The sequence below is a fragment of the Eimeria tenella genome, genomic scaffold (genome assembly GCF_000499545.2).
Source record: "Eimeria tenella Houghton genomic scaffold, Eth_scaff31, whole genome shotgun sequence".
Classification (NCBI taxonomy): domain Eukaryota; phylum Apicomplexa; class Conoidasida; order Eucoccidiorida; family Eimeriidae; genus Eimeria; species Eimeria tenella.
In genome coordinates, this window is record NW_013542966.1 from 44,815 (window position 1) to 67,239 (window position 22,425).

Genomic DNA, 22,425 nt, shown 5'->3' on the forward strand with positions numbered 1-22,425 from the left:
AATGAATATGCCAATCGTTTAGCTGCACGTAAATGCTGACACAAATTTTGTTATCAATCAAACAGTATATATGTGGTTCAAAATGAATTTGAATGTAGTGGCTGCCACCACGCTAAATTTCGCTGCTAATGTGCACATTCAGACAACTGTCCAGGGGATAGACCAGCTATGACGAAGTGGCAAACTTTCAGGAAGACAGCTTTCATCAAGATGCCCACGCATGCTCTGGTAGAATTAGCAAACACGAAAACTGCTGAAAGCTAGCCGCTTGCATTAATTTAAGAGCAACCTGACATGTTGTTCTTGTGTTACTGCAGAATCTTGACGAGGTGGGTCACTACCACCTTGCTTGCGAGGCACTGTTAATTCCGACAAGATATGCCATCAGATGTGGCTCAGTGGACCTCGTTCGGCAAGCAGCATCCTTGAGCTGCCTCTTAGCAGCATCCTTGAGCTGTCTCTTAACCCAAATCAGAGGGTCACTTCTACCAATTCTTCACTTCATGCCTTATAATGCTCTGCTTGCGAGTGCTATGGAACAGACGTCTTTCGGCGAATCCTCACTGGCCGAGCTCCCAGAGGCAAGTCTTCAAGCCCTCTTCTTTGCGCTTCTGTAGAAAACATCCAGAGCACTAGACACATGTGCTGCTGATGTGCGTGCATTGTTTGCACGACGCTGGTGACGCATCGCTTCACATCACGGACTGCAAGCCTCAAGTTTTCCTTGGGGTGCCAAAATGTTTTCAGGAAGGAGAATCACTGAATACGGAGGCAAGCCGAGGTTAATTTTGTGCTTTACTCAGCGCCACACTTCAAGTTTAAGGCTTTTCATCCTCCGTTGCGTATATGCCCAGCAGCGATGGGTAGCTTTCGTGGAAAACGGGGCCGCGCTGAAAGGCCTTCTTCTCTCTTGTATCTACAGAACGGATTGTTTTCAGTTGCACTTCGGCACACCCGTAGTTTTAAAGAAATTTGTGTTCGACTCCGGAATGATGGTTTTTGGCCTTTTGCCGCAATTTAAAGGGCATTCTATAAGGCAATGGTGCTCCCACTGGCCTCAGGCAAAACGACCTCCACTGCGTGACCCCCCGCCTCTCCCTATGCACCTCAAAGACCTTGCAGAGGTACGTTTCTCTGTAAATTGGTGGGCTTGTAGATGTAACAAACTGCCTAAGCACTGCGGGACCCATCATCGTCAGCAGGATAAACAAATCAAGCATAAGAGATCAGGCTTCACAGTAGCCAGTCTACGCAACAAGATGGGACATGACACTGCCTGAAGTTCATATGTAGAATACTGCCAGTAAAGCCGTGCAGCTCATTGTTACGTATGTTCGCTGCCAAAGAGCAACAAAACCTACACTGTATAATCACAATTTGTGTAACTGCGATGGAGCAAGTGAGGAGTGCTGCAAGTGTCAACGCCCCTTGCGCAGTGGTTAGCACAGCGTGGGCAGTGAACTCAGCGTGGCTGTTTGTTTGCAAATGAGCTTTGTTGAATCATATTCTTCGGCGCAGGCACATTCCTTCATGAGTCCTTTTCTGGTGTATGCTAATATACCGAACCCATGAGTAGGTGTGTGCGTTTGCTCTTTTTGCAGCAACAACGAGTAGGCTCACTTTTCTTCCTGGATAGGTACTAGATTGCGTTGCATTGCTTTCTTCACCGATCTGTTGATTAAAAATACTAATATCATTTGAAACCGGAACGCATTTGCTGCTCTACACCAGCGCTTCTACTTGTGAAACTGCTATCAGGTTAAGGCGCAATCTCCAGATCACGAAGTCAGAATAGTGAGCTGCTTGATAACGCAGATTTGCCGAGCTGAGTAGTGCTGAAGAGGCTGCTGGACCCTTCGTAGACCATTTGTCTGAAACTGCCACAGCCGTACAAGATTAACTAGCAGCATCATATCTGAAAGGCCACTCCGGCTGTGGTTTTCCCTGTGCAGCAAGCAGCTGCAGCCACGTGGAGCTTGTATTTTTCTCTTCTTGGTCACGTCCGGACGTTGATGCAGGACGCAGAGGCGCGCTACACATTACGTAAGCCATATGTTGCACATAGATATTAAGGCTTTCCGTTCATTTTCTCTTGCTGAAGCCACCTGTTGTAGCCTTCGGTAGAGCCTTGTCAGTATATGCTACCGTGAAATATCTTGCCGGCAGCTGCAGCTGAACATGGCGTTTTGAAACGGCCTCGATGACCGTCTGAATGTTCCGCTTGCTCTTTAGGCGCATCCACAAGGTTCGTAGTGGGCAAGCGCGAATTCGTGCTGCAGTGCAGTGTTCGAAACAGCCTGTTTGAGTTGGACGAGGAAGATATTGAGGAGAAGGTTTTACGCTGGACGCTCCCGCGTTGAAGCCACCGCATTTATTGTGGGCGGTAAGGCTAGCGCGTGCGTGATTTCTCATTTGGAAAAGAAGTGAGGAGGGCCATTAATGAATAGCCTTATCTGTGTTGTGCTTTTTTTTCCTACGAAACATCCCAGGAGTTCGTGCAACACAGCAGTGGCCGAGTATCCGTACATGTACTACACATGTGGAATTTGCTAGATCAATTTAGCCAACATGCGCTCAGGCGCGGTTTTATAGCATATAGGGTATTCGTGGGCACCATGAGAACTTGGGGAAGGCCAGTGCTTTTGCTCAGCATGAGAACGATACCTACCGGATAAGAACTGTTCGTATGTTACCACGAAAGAAGGGGAAACAGCATAGATATAGGGCCACATTTCCAATTAAAGTCCAGCAGAGTGATTTGCCGCTCAAACGAACAGATCCATACTTCTGAGCCTTTTAATAACCTTCCCTGTTTGCCACACCGTTCTGCGGGTATGGTGCCTGGAACATGAGTGAGGCTCGAGCAACCTATCTAGACGGATTCCTGTCCTTCTGGAATAGCTTGATCGCAAGCTTCACAATTTGGTACTCACTTACCGAGTATCGGTCTTTTTTAATAATTACTCAGGATTTTATGATTTGGAAGTTTATTCCATTTCCCGTTTTACTTTCCAGAGCCCCCGCACAGTCTGCTAGTCGTGAGAGCACTTTTAATCCTCTTGAAACCGATGAGCGTACATTCTCCTTAAAAGTACACAATTGTGTGAACGGTCACTTGTCTTCACCTGTTCGCAAGTTTGTGTCCACCCAGCGCACGATAGCACGGATATACCTGCTATCATATTCTGAACAAAGGCGCAATGAGGTGCCCTTGTTTCAATGCCACTATTGCGACTTTAGGATTTCACTTGAATAGTGCGTCAGCGGCGATACCATGCTCGGTCGAATGCTACGGCCGGAGAGTTTTGGGCTAGGAAGTTTCTTCGCTCTCACCTTTCCTTTTCAGTGTAACAGTTTGAGCCTTCAAAAGCTTTCATGTGGTTTGGGAGGGCACTGATTTGTAACAAATAACGGGACTGGGACACACAGTGGGCAGGAGGGGGACTGGCATGCGCTGTTAGCTGCGAGGATTGTGACCCGGATTCAGCTGCAGAAAAACGAAATTAAATTCTTGTCTGACTAAAGATTTATAAAGAGAATAAATATGTCTGTTCTCTTGTTTTCAGCAGTAGGGGCGCCTATATGGGTGCCAAGTGCTGTATTGCAGACTTGACCACTGGTGTGCTCGGCACATGTCCTGTCACAGCCAGGTGCTCTGACCGTCCTAACGCAAAACAACTATAAAAGTATCTTTCGGTTGTTTTAATGCCGTGGTGCATTGAAGGTGGATCAAGGCAGGCTTCATGAGAAGCACCCGCGACTTCCACGCTGTCTTGGGTATGAAGAAGGAGGCGAACGCTGCTATACAAAGAAACGCCAGGAGGCTCACAGGAGTCCGTGAACAGGTACTTTTGCGTCGAAACTGATTGCCTTCAGGACTTCTTATAGGGATGCTGGTGGCGAAAGTTCTCATGAAGTGAGCAGCTACAACTGGTGGTCTGCACAGCCGCTGCAGCGCAGCTAAAGGCTGCTGTCGTGCAGCAAACGCACGATTTTTGGAGTCGCCATAGCCAGTTCTAGAGCCATGAAGGGCCTTAGTACTTTTCGTGGCAGTAGCGGCCCAAGTCATATTGTGCCTCCCGACCACGGGGAGTCGGAGAGCTCCAAAGAGCTGGTCTTACTGGATGCACTGACTGGAGAGGCGTTCCGGTTTGTGTTGCCACATAGTCACTCTGGGAGTAATGCTCGAAGAAAGCAGGATGCTGGGTTGTCTTGCTCCCAAGAGAGAGCAGGGACTTGCTCGTGGTTGAGCCTTGACCGCTACATCCACCAGCTGCTCCCAAGTATTCCACCCCTTACACGTGATAAAGATGTAGTAAAAGATCAGGGTAAACACACTAACGGGAAACAGCGTACTACTTCCGACTGCAGGGAACCCCAAAGGTGCCTCTGCTTTGTAGAGGCTACGGGAAGGAGCCTTTCAGCGGAGGCAGCAGCCTCAGCAGCGGGGCAAGGAAAACACACGGGCAGCAGCAGCGGCAACTACGCCAGCAGCTTCCTACAACTACAGGGTTCTCTGTCGCTAATTTTTCTTCGTCCAGAGTTGCTTTTGTGCTTGGGGCACAGCAGCAGCGGAGCACGAGCACCGCCTGCACAAGCAACAGCTGTAACAACTGCCGTAGGAGAACAAACATTTCACGTAGCATCCAGTGCACTTGAAGCCCCCTTTGCTTTTGATTCGAACGTTAAAACGGCATTGGAGAAGACGCAGGCATGGGCTGTTACTTCTTCAGCAAGGACTGGCGACGCAGTATCATTAGGCGTAGGGCGCACAATTGATCTTGGAGAGAAGCACGACCCTGATCTAAACTGCGCATGCTCAAGCGCGGGATTTGGATTCCCGTCGGCTCCATCTCAGCAGCGACTTGCTAGTGGTGAACTAAAAGCCCTCAGGGCCGCCGCGCTCCTTGATAGTGATGCATCGTTCAGGTCGTTCGGCAGCAACATAATTGCAGCGGTCCCTGTCCTATGCATGTCCCGAGATGCTGCTGCGGTTGCCGCTGATCTCCACGTGCGCCTTGGACGGCAACAGAGGGCTGCTGATGTTGTCATTCATGCCTTGATGAGGCATGCGGAGCTCGCGCTCAAGTGGGCTGAGGCTCTCAAGTTGCGGCTGCATCAGCAGGCGAAGGCGCAGGAGGACCTCGTCATCGGATTTGACCAAATACTTCTCAGATTGCAGCGGACACCGCTAGACCCTGTGTTGCTTATGTTGGAGCAGTTAAAAAGTGAAGCCGAAATGCAGTGGCAGGAGCAACAAGGGTCGGGGCCCGTTTCCTGTGCAACCGATAGCACTTCTCGTGCGTCCCCAGCAACTGGGCAGAGCAGACAGCAGGACTGTGCGGAAACTGAGAAATCCGAGGCTGCTTTTGAAGGGACCTCAACCGCAGATAAGCTGTTTGGTCTAGCTTCACTAGAGACAGTATCAACAGCAACCCCAGGGCGGCTAGCAGCAAGAACAGGAACAGCAAGGTCTACAACAAAATCATCAGCAACCCCAACACAAGCAGTCCGTCCTACTGCAAGTATTTCTAGTCTGGCCGTTGTAATATCTGGTGAAGGCCCTCCTGCGGATGCATTCCATTCTCCAGGAAGTATTCCTGATGGAAGCCATTCTTCGCAGCACTCGCCAGTCGAATTTATGGCTGCTTCTGGTGGTTCATGTGTCTCATCTGCAGCGTCTGGGAAACATATGCTATCCCATCGTGAAGATTTGCAAAGAACTGGAGACTGTTCCCCCGTAGTGAAGCCAGAACAAAAGCCCGTGCACCCCGGCTCCCCTATTACAAGTGTGGAGGGAGACGCAGCGTTACTTGAGCACACAGTCGTCTCGAGGGAGAAGTGCACCTTACCTGCAGCAGCAGCTGCTGGAAAGCTGAGGACAACTGCCACTCTATCCGGCAACCCAACGCAAGCCGGTAGACCTGCGACTTCAGACATAGCAACGGGAGCGACGGAACTGTCGGCAACAGCAGGCCCTATTGAGGACACAAGCAACTCACAAATCAGGTGCCGCCGTGTTGCAGCGAATGAAAGCATCCCACTCAAAGTAAGGCGGCAGAGCAGCAGCCTTTCTGTGAGGTCACCGTCACCAATGCGCCGGCAGGCAACAGTTCCCACCCCCATTCCTGAAATTGCAGACGTAACAGTGGGGAAGACAGCTACATCAGTATCAGTAGAAGCGGACGATTCAGGAGCATCGCGACAGTCAGCAGCCTCGCTTCTGAACATCCCGGCTATTCGCGCTTTTGCTGCGTCAGTGTTTGCAGATCGTACAGCAGTGCTTCAGCAAGTAGAGCAGCTGCAGCAGGATATCCAGGCAGCAGCTTGTACCTTCAGGTCCTCAGCTAATCAGCTGCTTGCTGCAGCTGCTGAAACGAGGGCAGCCATGTCAGCGCTACTTGTTCAGCAACAGGAGCTGACATCCGTACATACTCGAGCCTTTGCTGCAGTGGCTAAAGCAGCTCCAGCTCCTCCTATTGCGTATTCTAACTTTGCTCCTCAGCAGCTGCGGGTCCTTGCTGCGCACCAGGGAGCTGCTATGGAGGACCTGCAGCAGCTACAGCACCAGCAAGAGGACCTAACAGAACAGCAGCGGGCTGCTTGGACACGTCACTGCCGAAATCAGCTGCATCTCATTTGTACATGTTTACGGGGACGACTAATGCTGCGACAGTTTCACGAGAAGGGCTTGGCGTGCAGCAGCAGGGCACAGCGTGTCGATGCTGCTCTTGTCCAGCTCCGGCGAATATATGCGTGCCCAGCTGCCTTTGCTGCAGCGGCGAGGGAGACGGCACGACGGCTCGTATTTGCTATTTCCTTTCGTAAAGCTGCAGAGTTAGCCCAAGGCGTCCTGCAACGCATGCAGCAAGAGGAACAGCAGCAACGGCTACAATTTCTTGATCGTGCTGCTGCATCCCTCCCTGCTGCTGCATTTTGGCCCCTCTTGCGCATAGTTCCACAGGAAATTAACATAACACTTCCCGAAGCTGACGAGCTGTTTATGTCCTTCATAAACCAAGCAGGCCTCACAGCAGTTATCGAAGAATGGCAGCGGCTTCACAATGGAGAAGAAGCACAGGGACAGCAGCATCGTCAGCGGCGCGGAGACAACACTCTGTTGCAGGCGTTGCTTTTGTCTGACCTAGCGGGGAGCCGACAGTATTCGGGGAAGGAAATGCACGTGCAGCAGCAACAGCAACAGCAGCATCAGAAGCATCCCCGGAGTCTACTGCAACAGGGGCAACTTCCTATTCCCCAGAACCATGATTACCCGTCTCAGGGTGAAGCGGGCACTTCCAGATTCACCATGCATAGCACAAAGTTGCAGGAGCTGCAGCATGAGCAGCAGCCACTTCAGAGCTCGGACAGCGCAACGCGGGGTACGGACAGCGCATCTTCGAGAGTGCACCAGCTTGAAGACAAGGCGCACAGAGAAGCGCAGACAAGATTTAATGTAGAGATTCCTGAAGTGGGCCAACAACAAAAGCAGCCCATCTCTTCAGCAACGGTTCCAAACTCTCCAGATTCCCTACAGGTGCTGAAGGATGAACCTGCACTGACGCAGCAAAGATGGCTCCGAAACGTCCCTCAACTTGCCAGTAATGCAACAGCACGCCGTACCAAGGATCAAGAGCAACGGCAGGTGCCGCTTTACAAGAATTTCCCCTGCAGCCTTCATGATTTGGCAACGACTTCTCTACTGGAGTCATCGATGTCCTTACAGGAATCAGTTCTCCATCCAAGACGAGAAGCTACACAGTCAATCATCTCCGAGAACCAGCAAAGCGCGCATCAGGGTGATCAGCACCTGTTTCTGCAGCAGTTGTTACTGCAGCAGCAGCTCCAGCAGCACCAGCGGGAGACGGCGAAGTGTCAGAAGCCTCTTGCACAAAGTCTAGGTTGCAGTGAAGATGTGCGAGGCACTGAATCGTCTTCGAAAGCCTGCCGGCAGCAACAGCAAGCCCAAACACTAGGTCAGGCGCAGCAGAGTCTCCCCCAGCCCTTGCCTCTGTTGCAGCTGCAATGCCCACCGAAGCAGCAGCAGCCACCTCATGTGCCATCGCCTTACACAAAAGGTCAGGCAGAATGCCACCATAAATATCAACGGGAATATTTTCAAGTGCGACAGCAAGAGAATAACGCAATACTGCTTCACGGGCGGGAATGTGGGCTTACTGGGCTGCTGCAGCAGGGCAGCGATGTGCCGCTACAGCCGACGAACCGCTTAACAAGCCAGCTACAAAAGCAATTACTTTTGCGTGAGAATCAGCGTATACTTGGCTCTTTGAACGGGAGCAAAGTCCAGCCTGGGCTTCAAGAAAGCCACCCAAAAAAGCATAATGTACGAATACACCAGCAGCAGTCCCTGTCTTTGTCTGCTTCCTGCGAAGAGGTTCACAAAGTGCAACTTGGCCAACTTGGGTTTGGATTTGACTGTGTTCAACAGGACCAGCAGCAGAACAGTTTGCTGTTAGAACCGAACCCGCGACAGCAGCAACTCCCGAGTCACTGGAGTCCACATAGTGAGGCCGTATATTTGACCCAGCATCGGCTGCAGCAGCAACAGCCACCACGGCGACCCTTAACTCAGGAGTATTCGCTTGGGCAGGAGCTGGATCAGCATAGACCGCATTCGCAACACCAAAGTGTGAGGGAGATGGATCAGTCACTGTGGAACAGGATGCCACCGAAGCCAACAAGTCGTTCGCTGCGACGGGGAAATTCCCAGGTGGTTCCCGCCAGCCTTGTACAGTTGCCCCCTTGGTTTACTCAGCTAGATTGCAACGAAACTCAGCTGTTGCAGAAGTCAAAGCATCGTACGTGGGATCACTACCTGACTGTAGGCTCTGAACGGTTACAGTTAGAAAGAGGGTCCTCTTCCCACAAGCAACAGTACCAATGCCAGCACGTACAGCGGGAGCAGAGACAGGGGCATGAATGTGGAGACCATAGGCTGTTGCAGAAGCCCGGTCAAAGAGTGGATGAACAGCAACACGACCAGCTTTCCGAGCAGCGGGGTCAGATGCAGCAGAAGACGTTAAAGCAACAGAACGCGAGCTTCGTGGAACAGCAACAGCGTATGCTGGAGCAACGACAACACCCTTTAGAGCCACCAACCACGGTCACTTGGCGGCAAGGCTGTACAACGTCGAGAGAACAAGAAGAGGCGAAAGCGGAGGAAGAAACGGAAAACGTCCAGAGGGACCAGCAACACTCAGTAATGGCTGCACAGCAGTTGGCACCTCAACAGCAGCTGGTGCGCCAGGAAAAGGAATCAGTGTTGGAAGGGGCCTCCGGCTCAGTAGCATTAACCCTAAAACTGAGGCAACCACTGGTGGCTCAGCACCATCCGGAAGTACAACAAATGGCACGACAGCAGCGTCGCACAGCAGAACTTAGTGGCGAGCTGGTGGAGGCGCAGCACCACTCTGATCTCCTTGCATCCGCTGGCATCGTCTCAGCCGACGTGGAGGACAGCGCACAAGCAAAAACCGTCGATGCAGCTCCTGGTGTGGTTGTTTCCCGTACTAGGAACTACAGAGTGGAAGACCAGCTCCCACGTAAAAATGCAAACCTGGATGCGCTGCGATTAAGGCCTGCAGAAGCAGCAATCGCTGTTTGTGTTACCGCAGGAAGTGCTGGAAACCTAGATGTACCTGGCAACGGCGAATTGGTCGCCTGTGTTCAGAGAAACGGCGACGGAGGGACTTTCGAGGCTGCAGTTGCGGAGGAAGGACCACAGGGGGCCTACAGAAGTCCAGGGCAAGTGGCTTGTACCACAGAAAATGCCGGGACAGCAGCACCGACCAGCTCACAATTTCGAGGAGGCGATGCTCCTGAGGGCGCGCGGCCCCTAAGACGTGGTTCTCTGGCGCAGCCTGCGGGGTTGAAGGGAAATACAGCAGTGGAACTTGCAGCGCTGTCGCCGGGTGCGGCCACAGCAGGGGTTCAGAGTTTAGACAAGGCTAAGAGGAACAGCTTTTGAGCGGCAGCCGTCGTAGCTCAGTGTTCGCAGTGGTCTGCGGAACATCTCTCAATGTGCGTGTTCAGTCACTTAAGTTGTTAAACAAGGGCCCTGGCTACCGCGATCCGTGCTCAACGTATGTCAATCTTTGTACAGATAAATTTCCGTAGCTTGCCATGCATTCAGCGTGTACTGAGCTTGGCACAGCTGCAGCATACTGGTCATGGCAGAACGAGCTGTCTGACTAGCGAGTAACAAGCCTGACTAGCGAGTAACAAGCCGACCAAAGAGACAAGCGGTTAGAACTACACCTCAAGACGCATACACGGGAAAAAGCGGCGCCACACACACCGAAGTCCCATGTGGAACTGATCAAGTTTGCTACCGAGTGCTGCACCCACTGCAGCCCGAACGGCTGCAGTACGTCGACCCTGTAGATGCATCACAGTAAAATGCAGGAGGCTGCACCTCAGTGTACGCCTTGGTTGCTGCTACAGTTGATTCTGGCACCGAAGCTGCTCCTGCAGCTCGAGTTTCGAATGAAGTGTAGCTCCAACGAAGTCACCATAAGCAATACTTGTTCTTTCATGTGGGGCGGCCCTTCTTATGCTGTAGGAACTCCTCTGCTGCAGCCTCATCTAAGCGTCGCCGCAGCTCTAGCTGTTGCTCCCGCGCCCTGTTCCACTGAATTCGAAGAACTGTCTTTCCAGAGTGACCCGGCACCGCACCTCTCACCAGAAGCGAATTATTCTTAATGTTTATACCCAAGAGCAGTAAATCTCTCACTGTGCTTGTCTTCTTCGGATCTCTTCCCGCCATTCGAGAGCCCGGCAGTACACGCCCGGGGTCTGTTCCAGCTCCTATAGAACCAGGACCTCTATGATGCTTCGAGCCGTGTGTAGCAGGTCCCCTGCAAGTAGTTTTCCGCATAAGGAAAACCAAAAGTTCATGGTTGCCGCATCTCAGAGCAGCAGTGCGCGCTGCGGCCCGGAAGATTCGAGGTTTTCTCCAAGCAGGGGGAAACATCTCAGGCATGGGAACAAGCGCATGAGCCAAAAGCTCCTTACTCGCCTCGTAGCATGGATATACAAATACTTTTACCCAATACGCTCGTGGGTGCGTACTTCTTTTGACATTCACCACGGCAAATCACAGAAGGGCCGCTTAGAAGACTGGCCTCACCCCTTAAAGCCGTGTCGTTGCATTACCCCTTCAAACCCCTTCTTCTTCGGCCTCCCCTTTACATTGACCCGCGCAGCTCCCACAAGAGCTGACACATCCAAAATCTGCCCCAAGACGTAATCCGCAGCTGGTTGTGCAGATATCGCGGCTAGACTGCTGTTGCTGATGCTGTTTCTACTGCTGCTTCCGGCAGTACTGGTGCCGCTTCCGCTGCTTCCCACACGTTGAAGAACCCCGAGAACGGATCGCCGCAGGAAGCGGTGACTGTGAAGGGGATCATCTGCGCAATAGCAAAACAAGAAAATTCACATCAAATGCCACGATCACTCCCTTGGAATTCACAGGCGACCTACTGGATGACAGTGCATGAGAACGAGCATCCGCAAGCGTTCAAGGTAAGATGCACGTAGGTTTCATGTGACGAGCTAATGAGGTCTTTCAAGGAATATGTGTGCCTCCCCGACCCTGAATGACAATCTGTATGCTCCATGTTGTCCACTAAAGTTAAAGAGAAGCTGCGAGCTAGTTGAAGTACCCTTTATCTCCTACCGTATGCCACTAGCGCTTTTCCGTGCTCAAGAAACTGGACAATTGTAGCTGGAAGTACTTGCAATAAAGTGGCAGGCTCTGTGGTTCCATCTGACGCAAAAACACTTGTCATCCCAACCTTCAGGGCCAAAATCTCCACCTGAGCGTATACCCGCAGTGCTCGCAGACAGGCTCGAAGCTTCGCTTTTTCCGCTCGGTTGGTTCTGAGCTAACTTGCCCTTACCGCTGCAACTGAAGAGTGGGAAATGAGTGCTGTGAGCCATGTAAAGGAATTGTACGGCCTACCTTGGGCTCTGAGTCCTTCCAGCGCAAGTCCTGCAACTCTGGCCGGGGTTCCTCAGGGTCTCGTAGATTCAAGAACTGCATCGAGTTTCGGCGGGCAACAGCGCACTCTACTTACACAGTTTCTACTATTGCTGCCATCTGATTACCTAGTCATTTCACTAGCAGTGCCCCAGAGGAAACCATCGTCTGATCGGTCGTCTAGAGTACTCATGTACTGCACCTACCTTTCGAGCCCATAGTCGAGTCTCCCCTGATCGGCTGCTGCTGCCGCGCCTGGGGCATCTTCTTCTAGCACAAGGCCCACCATAAAATTGCCAGTGCTCTTCCTGCTCGCGCAGGTGCGATGCAGCTAATAACCCTACTGTACCTAGGCATGGGCTATGTTGCGCCCTAAGCAAAAATGCAGAGGGCCTTGCACTACCATATTCTAAGGTTACACGTTGACTACAGTTTGCCAGCACTGAAGACCTTGCGCTTGCCGCTGAAGAACCTCTGTCTGTGAACACAGTGGGCAGCAAAAGGAACAGTACTTGCCCAAGTACGAACACCAGGTTTGGCTTCTGCCAGCCGCATTTAAAATGTCCCATAGTAGCGGCACAAAGCCTTCACGAGACGCGGAAGGACCGCTTATATTCCATCGCCGATGCGCCCATAGAACAATTCGTCTCCACTGCTGCAAGTTGTGCTTTGGACTGCTCCTGGTCTTCCCACTCCCACTGCCTCCAGCTCGCCCGCCAGTGCACCTTACTTTCTCCTCGACAATGTTACTGTAGCAGCTCCTGGAATGAAAACCTCTGTCAACGGACTTGCTGGGCCAACAATGAGTGGGTTTCATTCAAGCTGATGATCGTATGGGTCATCGCCTCAGCGGGAGCAGTGTTTTGTGCCTGCCGTTCCTCTGCCTTTCCCTTGTCTTGAGCTTTCTCAGATTGATCAGGTTAATCTCTGCGGTTGAATATGTCAAACGAAACAATTTCTTTGCGTTCTTTGCTCATTAACAGTGTAGCATTAGACAGCTTCTGAGGACCCGTTCTTAGTGAGCCCCCTTTGGCGGCTTGCTGCATGCAGAGACCCTCGTAAATCTTCCATGATGTTGTTCTAGGCGCTTTCAATAGCATGCATAGTGCAAAGAAAAGGCTTAAATTGCTGCTGTGAACAGGGTTTTTCCACCGGCTACTGTACTATCGTGGAGCTACGGCAGTAAGGACACCCCCTCGTGGGTATTTTCGAGCATCTCAGTCGCCAGTACCACGGGAGCACTGCGGAGTAGCGGCTGCAGCTGCTGCCGTTGCTGCAACCTTCAAAGGGTGGGAATAGGAATATAGAGCAGTACACCAATAGCCGCAAGCTGCCAGCTCCTTCAGTTTGACACATAGAACCTGGCTCACGAATTCTCAGGCGGTTGCAGCAGCTGAGGCATGGTGCTGTCAAGTGCTGTGGGCACCCCCCGGCTCACAGCGACAGTCAGTGGCATGCTGGATGCCCCAGGGGCAGCGGCCTTTCCCCCCAGCGCCGGGCATGGAGCCAGCAACAGCAGCAGTAGCAATGGAATGCCAGTGTTCAAGTCTGTTCTGCCGCTTGAGGCATCTATATCGGACATCGTGCACAGAGTCGTTAAAGAGGTGCTGCAGCCCATTCTGGTTCCTTCTCAGCAGCCCTCTCCACCCTCCCCCTTTACCTTTACTCACTTAGATCAGTTGCAACAGATGCTACACCAGCGCAACCCCAACAGCAACACCGGTAGTAGCAACTCCTCGGGGACTTCGAGTCGTCGAGCTGCTGGTGGAGTTGCGGCGGCGACCGCAGCCTGCCGCAGCGGTGGTGCAGCAGCTGGAGTTGCTGCAGCTGCTGCCACTGCAGCAAGCCGACCTGACTGTGCAACAGCGGAGAGCTTGCTTTTCCCTTCTTTACAGCCGCCCAAGTTGATAGACAGCCGGTCACTGCTGGTGCTGGTCCCTCACGATGGGCGATTGCTAGGGCAAGAGGCCCTTGAGGAGCTCTCGATGGCTGTAGCTGCCGCGCTTAACACTGTACAGCTCATGACTCCCGAGGAGCGGACCAGGTGTAGCACGCTGCCTCCAGACAGGAGTTACGAAACAAACTACAGGCAAGTTCGTCTAGTCACCATCTTGGTGTCGACACTGGGTTTTACAGGCAAGCTTAGATAAGCGTGCGCACCCCTTCGCAGCAGGCGGAGCATGTCGAGTTGGCAGTTGAGAACGGAGCCGCAAGTCCCTCTCGTATGAGTGCTTCAACAGGTCATCCGTATATGCCTAAGCTGTAGGTCCCGTAACCTTAGGTTCCGCTCGAAGGTTTTGGTTTTTGAGAGCTGGTTGGTTATTCCTTTTTTTCAGAGAGTGGAGAGATTTCTTACTGCGAAAACAGCCAACAGGAGCCTCGTTGAGCTGCGTATTTGGCCGGGGGATGCTGCGTTCCCTGCTGCTCTGCTGCTGTGCCTCCCTTCTACGAGATATTTCAGCTGGTCCTTTGGGCTTCTGCTGCGCTGCGGTTTTCCACCGACTGTGCGATGAGGCCAGCCTCAGCCCTGCTGCGAGGTGTGCAGCTCTTCAGTCTGTCACGACACACGACGCCACCCTGGAGGTACCCTAGCCCTGACTAAGGCTTGTGTCGCCTGAGACGTTCCTTCAAGTGATCGTTGTCACTCAAGAAAACCTGAGGTGGACAGTCACAGCTTGTAGTGCAGGACCTCCGCAGTAGAAATTTACAACTCAGCCTCTGTGAATCGATGTGCGTTTGTTCTTTTGTGGACGAGCCGTTGGCTATCTAGCCTAGCAGACCTATGGGTCTTATCTTTTCCGTGGCTGCTTATCAGCCTACAGAAATGATACCGTTCAGAAAGCTACCACGACGTCGACCGCGTTGGTTTGTGGCTGCCGACCCACAGACGCGGCCGACATGGGTATAATGGTGAGATGATTTATTTTGTGCTGCAGTCGTTCCTGGTGTCCGAGTCGGGTCTCGGGTTTTTGAGCCGAGACTTTGGCTCTGCTAGGGAGGAGCAATCTGGTCTCATTTCTTTTGCGTGTCTGACGAACGACCGCCAGCCGCTTCACTCAATGGCGCTTGTCGCTGCGAAAAACATATTCTCACGGCAGCTTCCGAAGATGCCCAGAGAATATATTGTGCGCCTTGTGTTTGACCGGAGCCACTACACGTTCTGCCTCATCAAGCAGCAGCAAATAATAGGAGGGTGCTGCTTCAGGCCGTATTTTAAGCAGGCAAGCCACAGCTCAGCCAAGTTCACGCGTCCTGTTAAGTTACGACGCTAATCAGTTTATTTTGATGCGTCTGCTTTCTCGTTTGCAGCGTTGTCTGTCTTATTTCCTTTGTGGTGTAAAAGCGCGGTTAGCTGTTTGTGCATTTGACTCCTGCGTGGCGCATAGCTCCAGGTAGGGGTGAGAACCCGGTTGCTCTCCAGGAATTTGAGCCTAGAAGTGTGTGCTTATCTCTTTAGAAGTTTGCTGAAGTGGCATTCTTGGCGGTTACATCTTCTGAACAAGTCAAGGGCTACGGCACCCGCCTAATGAACCACCTTAAAGAGCACGTCAAGAAGAGCGGCATTGAATATTTTTTGACTTACGCTGGTAAACCTGTTGGGCCGCTCGTAAACAGGGGCAGTATAGCTTAAAGAGCTAGACAGACTCAGGTCAAGGTTTGGAGGTGTTAGCTGTTACAACCTAATGGTTGCAAGTTGCTTGCTTGTGACGAGCAGACAACTTTGCTGTTGGGTACTTCCGAAAGCAAGGATTCACGCAGAAGATATCTATGCCGAAGGAGAGGTGGTTTGGCTTTATTAAGGACTACGAGGGAGGGACCCTTATGGAATGTCGTATTTCCCCTAAAGTTGATTACTTACGTCTGTATGAGATGCTAAACGACCAACAGGAAACCGTACAGAAAGCTATCATGCGCCTTAAGCCTCCCCGCGTGTTCCCCGGGCTGACGTGCTGGCAGGTAAGGAGCTGTGATCTCGGTTGCACCCGTGAGCGAGATTTTACGCAGGTTGCTGCTGGTGCACGGTTTCCAATGGGCATTTGAGCTAATATATGCCTTAAGATGCGTGTAAGATTCCTTGCGAGCAAGAGGACGAGCGTGTGGCCCTGTTTCGGCGCTTCGCAGAAAGAGCCCAATCTTGTTTTGCACCCTTCTCAAGTACCTGGGGTTGTGGAATACGGCTGGACCCCTCAAGCTACAGCTGATGCGGGTAGCGACGGCGCGGCGGCCGCTCGGCCGCTGCACGAGCAGATTGTCCACGTGCTCGACATCCTTTCTCGCCACCACAGTGCATGGCCTTTCCAAAAACCCGTGGCAAAGGACGAGGCCCCTGACTACTACGAGATTATCACCCAGCCTACAGATATCTCAACAATGAAGAAGAAGGCAAAGAAGGTATAGACGCCTTGCTGCATGACATTCTCGTCGGTCTTTTATGTTTTTTTAAAAAATTGTTTAGTCTACGGATTTTAGTGCGCTTGATGGTTGCTGGCTCTGTGTTGCGTTAGGTTTTTTGCTGTTGCGTAATTCAGCAGTCTGCGTGACTCTTCCACATCGCTCAAGCGTTCGGGCTCACAGTACTTGGTGCTCCTGTGGTTTGTCTGCCTTCTGGTATGTGGGATTAAATTCCCAGTAGTTTGAGTGGAAATGTGCGCAGAAACAGTTTCCTTCTAAGGCTGCGTTCCTTTCGGAGCTACGGCGAATGTTCGCGAACTGCCGGCGCTACAACGGGCCCTCCACCATATACTACAAATATGCAAACGAGTTAGAAAAGTTTATTTGGCCCAAGGCATTGCAAATCCAAGACACACAGGAGCCGGCCAGTGTTGCAGAAGTCGTGCGGTAAGGGATCCTGCCAGTGGTTAGGAGGAGTCTGAGACCTCGTAAGACGTTCGGAGAAACGCATGACATCCAGAGTTCTTTTGTTAATTTAGTACCAGCTTCTGGAGCTTGGGTCCGATGGCAATCGCTATCACTCTTTTTCTTGGCTGCGGAGCAAGGAAATTGAACTTCTTTCGGGGTGGACAGATAACGAGCATATGCACTTTAGTGGGAGAAACCGTCAAGCATGTACATTGTTGGCTGGCGTTCGTTTTTGCGGAGTTCCTCCGGCGGTAGTTGGAGAAATCAATGCTTTTATTGACTGCGATAGCCTCTACTCCATCGCCAGCTAGAGACGGATGCTTCAACAAGGGCGTGAGCTTCAGTCTCTAGGCTGTTACTGTAATGGACCCTCAAGGCACAGGAATATATTCAAGCAAAATGTCCTTTGGTCTTGGAAACCTAGACTTGGAACGATGGCATTGGAAGTCAAAGTTTAGTTCGTACTGTATCCCTTTAGTAGCTCTCACGCAGGTACTGCGCACTCAACAGTGTACCCCTGTAGGCCTCGAATTAGATGTGTTCAAAGGTAACGGCTGTAGCTTTGAAGTGTCACGTTTACTCTCTTTTCGCCTTGATGCCAGCCCCCCTTGCGACCGATCCCGACGAATCATTCCCCCTGAGCCACGTGGCCAGGGCACGCTAGTCGTTACTACGAGCACATGGCTTTGTTACATATCGTGTTCTCGTGACTGCAATATCTTGCAAAGGCGCTCTTCCCTGACAATCTTCAACTGCCTCCTCTGCAAGACGTCCGTCGCTTTCCTGTTTCCGCCGTCACTGGGAGCAGCACTAAGTATGCAGAATACACACTAAGCCTACGGCGGGTTTCACCTCCCTGTCGCGGGTACCCAAGCTGTCCACAGCAAAAATAACACATCAAATTGGTTGGTATGCCAAGGTAGCAGGGGTTCTGCACCCTCAGTACGGGCAAAACATATTACTTCGTACGCATGCAAACAGTTGAAATAGCTATGGAGAATTAGCTCATGAGCTCCAAGGAATGGCTGATGAGCAAACGCACTTCAAGAAGAAACACATCGACCAGCCGACTCCTCAAAGATCAACTGACCTTCGAAGAGATACAATTAAAACAAACACGAGTGCCTCTAAACAGCTCGACGTCTCGAGGACGAGGTTCACAAGGGCGTGGCATGTCTTTGTAATTCTCCTCAAGCACAGCAACAACTTGATGTACAAGTACTAATTTTCATGTAGGCTGACAACTCGATGTCCCACGCAGAGCAATAAAAGGCGCCTTCCCTACAGTGCACCTTGTAAGATTAACTGGCTTTGAAGACATGGCACAAGGACCGCCAGCAGCACGGGGGATTAGTATACAAAACAAGTGGGTGGACCGAAAATACAAGATTTTCTGTTTTCAGGGCTGCGGTAAGACTACTAAACACGAGCTGAAAACAAATATGAAAGACTGGTGTCTCGTTCATATACAGCGGGGCATTAAAAATAAAGTGAACCTGGATCTCTGTCGCGCGGACATTTCCTAAGGCCTGAAGTTAACGAAGAAAAAGTAGCCGACGCCCACAACAGATATATGTGTGCGCTAACAAACCTACCTTAAGGCGCTATGGTCATATTCGATAAGAATAGATGCAGAACGTGTTTCACTTATAGGGGATCTCTGGGAGGCTTTGCTGGCCTGGTGTTTGTGCTCCAATAGAGCAGGCAGCGAGGGGTGCTGCAGCGTGAGGGCCTCCATTGCCTGGGGGGCTGGGGCTGCTAAGATCCTGGCAGTGGTACAGAGGTGGACAGGGAAGAAGACTCATGCGGCACGAATCCGTTTGCTGTATCGCCTGAGCTGTGTACTTATTTCTGAGAGGTACCACCGAGTCCGCCGAAGCCAATGAATTTAGGATCGCGCCCTTCTCATGAGAGTTCGGCTCCTTGCTGCGCGTGCTGACGATGACATTTGTCCCTCGCGTTGTCAGCTGCACACCGGGAATCGAGGCGATGGCCGCTCGCAGCTGTTCGAAACCAAACCTGAGGAAAGACCAAACATTCACAGAAACTGCTACAAACCAAAAGGCGCTCGTGTCCCCGGCATGAAGGCAACGGTGGACATACAGGGGAAACCGACATTTCTAGGAAGACACGCCACATCCCTACCAGCTCTAGAATGATACATCACACCACCCCCAGCTCCAAATAAAACTCATTAATGGCGCTGCATAGACTTTGACACGTACACTGCGTAGGGGAAAGGCTCGCCAAACGTTCGACGCCAGACAGAGTTGACGGCCGACAAATCGCGGCCCTGGACGCTGTCGAGGAGCCTGTAAAAGTGATGTATTATCTGCAACGCAAACATCCCGAAAGCACATCATTTCAACGAGACGCAGGAACGAGCCAAATCTAGCGCTAGCACTTACGTATGGTGGAAGCGCTGGCGGCGGTCTACCACTGAGCTGCTTCATATGCTGTTGCGGCTGCGAGCGGGAAACCCTTAGGTAGTGATAAAGCCGCCCTGACTCTCCAGGCGCCAGCTGGGGGCAACGGCGGACAAATGCATGGACTACCGCAGCCAGTTCTTTGTAAGACACGCGGTGTCCATGTTGGGCGTTGCAGACCCTGAAAAAAATATAAACGAGAGACCAAACTGAAAATCTGGCCGTGCCGTGCTGACGGAGCTGTTGCGGGTCTTTCTGCTATCCGTGCTGCACAAACGTTGGTGGCACGTACCGTCCATACTTGCAGACAACGAGAGATGGCTCGGCTTCAGGTGGGGGGTGCCAGAAGACACAGGAGCGGCTAAACTCACACTTGCCGAGGAGAAAGTAACAGCATGCAGGTCTTAATTCTCCAAGCTTTCGGTTTGCGGACTCGACCTCCATCTCATCCCCCTCATCCCCTTTCGGCAGCTGCTTCCCCCGCAGCTTTGGTTGCATGCCTCCTGCGGAAATAAGACGATCTGCAACTGCAGAATTGCCAGGGATCTCAGTCGCGGCTCTACAAGCACTGATCTCAGCAGGCCTCGCGGCAAGCGCGCTCAACGAAAAATCTCTCCCCGCACCATGTGCGCCAAGCGGACCGCCCACTACTCCTAGCTTGTCCCTTGTAAGTTCTTGCGGCGTCAAGCCAAAGGGCACGATGTCCTTTGCTCCTTCGCCCCACATGCTATTAATCAGGGCTTTCAGCCGCTCGCCCTCCTCAGCTCTCGAACTGATCCTTTCACCCTGGTGAGAAGGCACCTGTCGAGCCTGCTGCTGTTTCTGTTGCTTGAGCGGTTCGCCAATGGCACTGCAAATGCCGAGCGCATTAATTGAAGGGACTGTGAGCGGCGTGGCGCCCGTGCTGCCTGAAGGGGCAGACAGGCGGCGGTCGGCTAGGCCCAGAGCAGCCACAGAAGAAGGCCCAGGCACTTGACCCCCCTGAGAGCTCGCGCTGCCACCAGTGCTTCCTAAACCAGTGCTTCCTAAAGGACACATGAAGTCACCTACATCACTGTGGGCCGCCTGGTTTATCCAGGCAAGTGGCAAAGCGGACTGTTGCTTGTTCTGCAACTGTTGCTGATCACCACACTGCACCTGCCCCTGTTCCTGCAGCTCCAGGAAAGAATAAAGCTGCGGCGCATGTGATGCAGCTGAAGCTGTCGACGCGCATCCGGGCTGTGTTGCCTTGGCGACAAGGCCAAAAGGCAGGTCCCCTATGGATTCTGCTGCGGTGGCAGTCATTGCTGCTGCTTCCTGTAAGTGCTGCTGGTGGCCGCTGCTAATGCTGCTTGGTGGCTGGAGAACTGAAAGCGTGGGATTTGCAGAAACTGGTCCGCTCTTGCCACAAAGAACGGGAAGGTGAGTCACAGTAGTAGTCGTCGTTGATCCTGTTGCTGCTGCTGACACCAGCGCGGGCGCAGCTTCGCAGCTGTTCGCTGGAAACTGCATAGATGCAATCGACGGATAGGCTTCTCTTAATTCATTTGCGATTCGAGAAGGCTCACAAACAGCCGCCGATGCACCGCCGAGCTTCTGCAATAGCTGCAGCAACAACGCATCTTGCTCCGTCACTCCTCCCCTTGGTTTGAATAACCCTGCCATAGTAGAATGTGGATTTCGCTGATTGTGTGGAAGAGAGTACTGCTGCTCTGCCAGCGAATAGTTTTGGGCTTCTATGGGCTGTTGTTGAGTCCTCTCCCCCCGCAACTGCAGCAAAGCCTTGGCCACAGCCTCCCGCACGCAGTCTGTGTTGCTGCTGCCGGTGCTCCCGCTGCTGCCACATTCATTGTCCACTGTTGCCGAGCTGCATTCTGCGAGGAGACTTTCTGCGACCCCAATCGCCGCATGAAATTCTTCATCAGTAAGGGGCTTGCTCTAGAGAGACAAGGAAGCACTCACATGGACAGGACACTAGTTCTGCAACAAACCGTGCAGTGGAAGGTGCTGAAGCTGCCACAACGGACACCTACAACAGCACAGTACAGGTACAGCGGGTGGCTGTCTTGGGACTGACGCTTACCTCCTCCCCATGCTCATCGGAGAGATCAGTAGGCCCCACATTGGGCATCCGTGAACCAGCCGCTGATGGTCGCATGTTCATCTGCGTTGCCGTGCGCTGCTGCTGAGGTGCATGCAGCAGCTGCAAAGAGCAAGGCGCCGTAGCAGCCCTGTCTGTCAGTCTCTCCATCACGTCGCCAAGGATGCCCGAGTACCTCATCTTACTACAGTTGAGACTGGGAACAGATAGCAACACATCACAACGCCTGCATCGGACTGCAATACGATTACACCACCGCAGATGATGCATGAATTGCCAATTTCACACATTCGCCATGAGATGAAGGACCTGGTGATCCCGATAAAAACAAGTAGCTCCCTCAGCTCCCGATACTGCAAATAGCAGCAATTAAGTCAAATCCCGAAAAGATGTTGTACAGGAAAACCTAGCACTCCAGTTCTTGGTACGGATAGAGAAACGTTAGCTGCGCCAGCGTCATACCTGTCAAGAGGTACTGATAAGTTGGCCCCTGCGTTTGGCTGCAGTGCTTGGACGTCGTAATCCTTGGCCATTATCTCAGTCGTCACAAAATTCAAACGAAAGATGGTGGGGATCCCAAGACTACTCGCGGCGTAAAAAAACAAACAGACCGCCGCAATGGGCCTCAGGCGAAAGTAGAGGGACCAGAAAGAAAGCCTCAAAGGTTCCTTAAAAGCACCAAACGCGCCGCTGGATTATCCCGCACGACAAGCCCCCCGTTACGCTGCGAGGCCCGTCACTAGTAAGGCAGGGTGCAAATACGGGGAACAGAATTTACATAAAACTACTCGAATATAGAAGGTGGTGATGTGGGCAGTACCTCCACGCGCATACAAATCCCAGTGTCCTACACTCTAGGGTGCAGTAAGGGGGCGCGCATCCATGAAAGTAATGTCTTGGGCTTGTCTTGCCGCAGCTAATTTCTAAAGATATGAGAAAATCACATTTTTCCGGTTGTGCGATAAATAACAGACTTGGGCCCTTCGTTACCAGAGCCTACTACTACGTTCCGGATCGCTGGCGGCCCCGGGCTTCAGGAAGGCAAGACTCCGCCCTTC

General features: G+C 52.2%; 5 protein-coding genes across 5 annotated transcripts; 3 read left to right on the forward strand and 2 right to left on the reverse strand.

The window, feature by feature from the left end:
* Positions 1–1,390: 1,390 nt before the first annotated feature.
* Positions 1,391–2,360, forward strand: ETH_00015270 (uncharacterized protein; the record flags this gene model as incomplete). Its single annotated transcript, XM_013376018.1, has 3 exons — positions 1,391–1,399; positions 1,953–2,043; positions 2,233–2,360. The coding sequence occupies 3 exons, from the start codon at positions 1,391–1,393 to the stop codon at positions 2,358–2,360; spliced, it is 228 nt and encodes a 75-aa protein (XP_013231472.1).
* A 1,664-nt stretch (positions 2,361–4,024) lies between these two features.
* On the forward strand, positions 4,025–9,988 carry ETH_00015275 (uncharacterized protein; the record flags this gene model as incomplete). The annotated part of the gene is made up of 1 exon (XM_013376019.1): positions 4,025–9,988. The coding sequence occupies one exon, from the start codon at positions 4,025–4,027 to the stop codon at positions 9,986–9,988; it is 5,964 nt and encodes a 1,987-aa protein (XP_013231473.1).
* A 564-nt stretch (positions 9,989–10,552) lies between these two features.
* On the reverse strand, positions 10,553–12,570 carry ETH_00015280 (50S ribosomal protein L3, putative; the record flags this gene model as incomplete). Its single annotated transcript, XM_013376020.1, has 5 exons — positions 10,553–10,877; positions 11,150–11,429; positions 11,699–11,837; positions 11,984–12,058; positions 12,208–12,570. The coding sequence occupies 5 exons, from the start codon at positions 12,568–12,570 to the stop codon at positions 10,553–10,555; spliced, it is 1,182 nt and encodes a 393-aa protein (XP_013231474.1).
* An 831-nt stretch (positions 12,571–13,401) lies between these two features.
* ETH_00015285 (histone acetyltransferase GCN5, putative) lies at positions 13,402–16,844 on the forward strand (the record flags this gene model as incomplete). The annotated part of the gene is made up of 7 exons (XM_013376021.1): positions 13,402–14,090; positions 14,338–14,584; positions 14,938–15,222; positions 15,459–15,588; positions 15,717–15,958; positions 16,124–16,393; positions 16,656–16,844. 7 exons carry the CDS (start codon positions 13,402–13,404, stop codon positions 16,842–16,844), a joined length of 2,052 nt encoding a protein of 683 aa, XP_013231475.1.
* Positions 16,845–18,504: 1,660 nt separating this feature from the next.
* Positions 18,505–21,900, reverse strand: ETH_00015290 (zinc finger (CCCH type) protein, putative; the record flags this gene model as incomplete). The annotated part of the gene is made up of 6 exons (XM_013376022.1): positions 18,505–18,880; positions 19,087–19,193; positions 19,270–19,468; positions 19,580–21,204; positions 21,350–21,563; positions 21,830–21,900. 6 exons carry the CDS (start codon positions 21,898–21,900, stop codon positions 18,505–18,507), a joined length of 2,592 nt encoding a protein of 863 aa, XP_013231476.1.
* Positions 21,901–22,425: the final 525 nt, after the last annotated feature.